The sequence below is a fragment of the Mus pahari genome, unplaced genomic scaffold (assembly GCF_900095145.1).
Source record: "Mus pahari unplaced genomic scaffold, PAHARI_EIJ_v1.1 scaffold_5176_1, whole genome shotgun sequence".
NCBI classification, from domain to species: Eukaryota; Metazoa; Chordata; class Mammalia; order Rodentia; family Muridae; genus Mus; species Mus pahari.
Genome location: NW_018392424.1, coordinates 83 through 3,984, shown reverse-complemented (window position 1 = coordinate 3,984; position 3,902 = coordinate 83). Strand labels below are relative to the sequence as shown.

The following is a 3,902-nucleotide window of genomic DNA, read 5'->3' as shown; positions in this document are numbered from 1 at the left end:
AAAAAAAATCAGTGGCCTTTCTCTACACAAAGGATAAACAGGCTGAGAAAGTAATAAGGGAAACAACTCCATTCACAGTAGTCAGAAACAATAGAAAATACCTTGGTGTTTCTCTAACTAAGGAAGTGAAAGATCTCTGTGATAAGAACATCAAGTCTCTGAAGAAAGAAATTGAAGAAGATCTCAGAAGATGAAAAGATGTCCTATGCTCATGGATTGGCGATATTAATATAGTGAAAATGACAATCTTGACAAAAACAATCTAGATATTCAACGCAATCCCCATAAAAATTCCAACTCAATTCTTTATAGAGTTAGAAAGGATAATTTGAAATTCATGTGGAATAGCAAAGAACCTAGGATAGCAAAAACTATTCACAACAATATAAGAATGTCTTGTGGAATCACCATGTCTGACGTTAAGCTGTACTGCAGAACAATTTCAATACAAACAGCATGGTATTGGTACTGTGACAGACAGGTAGATCAATGGAATAGAATTGAAGACACAGAAATGAACACTCACACCTATGTTCACTTGATTTTTGAGAAGGGAACTAAAACCATCCAGTGGAAAAATGACAGCATTTTCAACAAAGGGTACTGGCTCAACTGGTGGTTAGCATGTAGAAGCATGCAAATTTATCCATTCTTATCTCCTTATACAAAGCTCAAGTCTAAGTGTATCAAGGTACTTCATATAAAACCATGGATACTGAAACATTTAGAGGAAAAAGTGNGAAGGAGCCTTGAAGATATGGGCAAAAGGGAAAATCCCTGAACTGAACACCAATGGTTTGTTCTTGTAAGATCAAGAATCTCCAAATTAATCATAAATTTGCAAAGATTCTGTATGGGAAAANACACTGTCAAAAAGACAAAATGGCAACCAACAGATTGGGAAAAGCTCTTTAACATTCTAAATCTGATAGCTTGCTAATATCCAATATATATAAAGAACTCAAGAAATTGGACTCCAGAAAACCATATAACCCTCTTAAAAAATGGGGTACATAGATAAATAAAGAATTCTCAATTGAGGAATACTGAATGCCTGAGAAGCACCTGAAAAAATCCAACATCCTTAATCATCAGGGAAATGTAAATCAAAACAATCCTGAGATTCCACCTCACACCAGTCAAAATGGCTAAGATCAAAACCTCAGGTGTCAACAGAGGGTGGCTAGGATGTGGAGAATTGCTGGTGGGCTTCTAAGCTTGTATAACCACTCTGGAAATCAGTTTGGCTCTTCCTAAGAAAACTGGACATAGTAGTACCAGAAGATCCATCAATACTACTCCTGAGCATATACCAAGAAGATGCTCTAACTTGTAATAAGGATACATGCTCCACTATGTTCATAGTACCCTTATTTCTAATAGCCAGAAGCTAGAAAGAACATGGATGTTCCTCAACAGAGCAACGGATACAGAAAATGTGGTACATTTACACAATGGAGTACTACATAGCTATTAAAAATGAATTTATGAAATTCTTAGACAAATGTATGGATCTAGATGATATAATCCAAAGTGAGGTAACCAAATCACTAAAGGACATCCATGATATTCACTCACTGATAAGTGGATGTTAGCCCCAAAACTCAGAATACCCAATATACAATTTGCAAAACACATGAAACTCAAGAAGAAGGAAAACCAATGGGTGGATACTCCAATCCTTCTTAGAAGGGGAAACAAAATATCCATGGAAGGAGTTACAGGGATAAAGTTTGGAGTAGAGACTAAAGAAATGACCACCCAGAGATTGTCCCACATGGGCTCCATCCCACAATTTTGGGATTTCAAACTGCTACAACCACTCTTGAAATAAATCTAGAAGTTCCTCAAAAAATTGGAAATAGACACATTCATATGAATATACCCAGCTATACCACTTTTGGATATATATATATATATATATATATATATATATATATATATATATATATATATATACCAACATATCAAAGGACACATGCTCATCTATGTTAACAATGACCTTAATTTTAAGAGTCCCCAAACTGGAAGCAATACATGTCCTATCACAGATGAATGGATGCAGAATATGTGGCACTTTTAAACAATGGAATATTATTTCATTTTTAAGATCAAGGGTATAATGGATTTGAAGGACAATGTATGAAACTACAAAATATCATCCTGAGTGTGGTAACCTAGACACAAAAGGACATACATCATATGTACTCACTACTAAGTTGATATTAGGCAAAAAGCATAGAAAACCTAGGATACATCCCACAGAGTTTCAGAAGTTTAGAAGGCAGAAAGGAGAAGATAGGGGTGAAGGAATGAGGTATTGAACTGTGGGAAGGTTGCCACAGAGTGGGAACCACGATTAGACTGTGACTAAATAAATGAATTCATTAAATGTGGTGTGTACTTATAGAATTAAATGTTTGTTTATTTACATAATAGAAGGAAGCATAAAAGCAGCCAGGTATATATCTTGATTTGAAGGCAGCAGCAGGAAAAAAAAAAAAAAAAAAAAAGAGTTCAGATGTCACATGGACTTTTAAAACCTAAAGCCAGTCCCTAGATATGCATTTTCCCCTAAAAGAACTTAACCTCAAGTCTTTTCTAATTGCTCCAGTAACAACAACAAAAAAAAGTTTTGTAAAATTCTAAGCCAAGAGAAACCAGAAAATTACCAAAACTTTCAGTGTACAGAATACCAGAAAATAATTCTGTTTTTTGATCACAGAGAAATTGTTCACAGAAACCCATAACACACAAGAAAATATTTTAATGCATGCTGCCTTCACCCAGGCAATTATCACTATATTTATTGGAAGTAGTCAATAGAATCTCCCATCTACAGAAAATGATGTATCAACATTTGATAGCTACAGGGCAGATATTAAGATTTATATTTCAGTGTGCAGAACCTGGTTGGTTAACAACCATTAAGTAACATGCACACATGTAAGTATACATTAGTATCATGAACTGTATTACGTAGTTTAATTACGAATTTTGGGAATGAGGGAAGGGGAAATAAATCTGGGAAGAGTGTGAGTGATGAATGTGATGAAAACACATTGTATGAAATTATCAAACTAATAAAAATGAGAAATGAGATGTTAATTATCTCTATGAACATGCAACAGATCTGAACCTTATATGGTTCTTGAAAATCATTGAAATACATTTTTTAAAAATCTATGATACTTAATTTAAATGTGTTAAATGGAAGAGTAATTTGAAAAACATTGAAAAGTACAGGGGAATAAACTGTACCTTCCAATATCAATATTGGCAATGGATTAAAGTTATAAATCAACAATAATTTCAAATGGCTGTTTTGACCTAGTTCAAGGGGATGATGATGAATATAACATTTAAATTCATATGAAAAAGAAATAAAAAGTGACTCATATTTGCCTTCTACTTAGATAATTTTTAATTGCTAGCACATTGTAGAATACAGTGGAGAAATAGGAAGTTTTTCAAAAAACCTGTATTTACCTGTCTCATTAGAAATCTCATTGTCTGCACAAGGAGTGCACTTATAGCAGCAGACAGCCTTGCCCTCCATGGCTACTTTTCTGGATCCAGGCCCACAACTCTCACTGCACACAGAGTGAGGGATCTGAGAAGAATTAATAATGTTATTTAATGCTTAGGTTTTTATGAAAAATGAAAAATAATTTTTGAAAGTCATACAATGAAAAGCAAATATTTTTATTAATATTTAGACTTATTTAAAAGAGTATTTATAGTAATAAGGGATGGGNAACTGGGGTAGCTAACAGAAATTCCCAGATGCCTGGAAAGCAAGAAACTCTCAGGATTCATAGGGGGATAACATTAGTTGACATAACCCACAAAGCAGAGAGAGAACCTTTAGAGGCCAGATCCATAGGTTAGGCAAGGCCCCT

General features: G+C 34.2%; 1 protein-coding gene across 1 annotated transcript in view; it reads right to left on the bottom strand.

The window, feature by feature from the left end:
- LOC110315002 (vomeronasal type-2 receptor 116-like) overlaps positions 1-3,613 on the bottom strand; it is a gene marked incomplete at its 5' end in the record, with an annotated part of 9,631 nt that extends 6,018 nt beyond the window's left edge. Inside the window, one exon of the mRNA XM_021189173.1 lies at positions 3,490-3,613. Coding sequence (XP_021044832.1) covers positions 3,490-3,613 — 124 coding nt within the window. The remainder of the gene's footprint in view (positions 1-3,489) is intronic.
- Between the last annotated feature and the right edge of the window lie 289 nt (positions 3,614-3,902).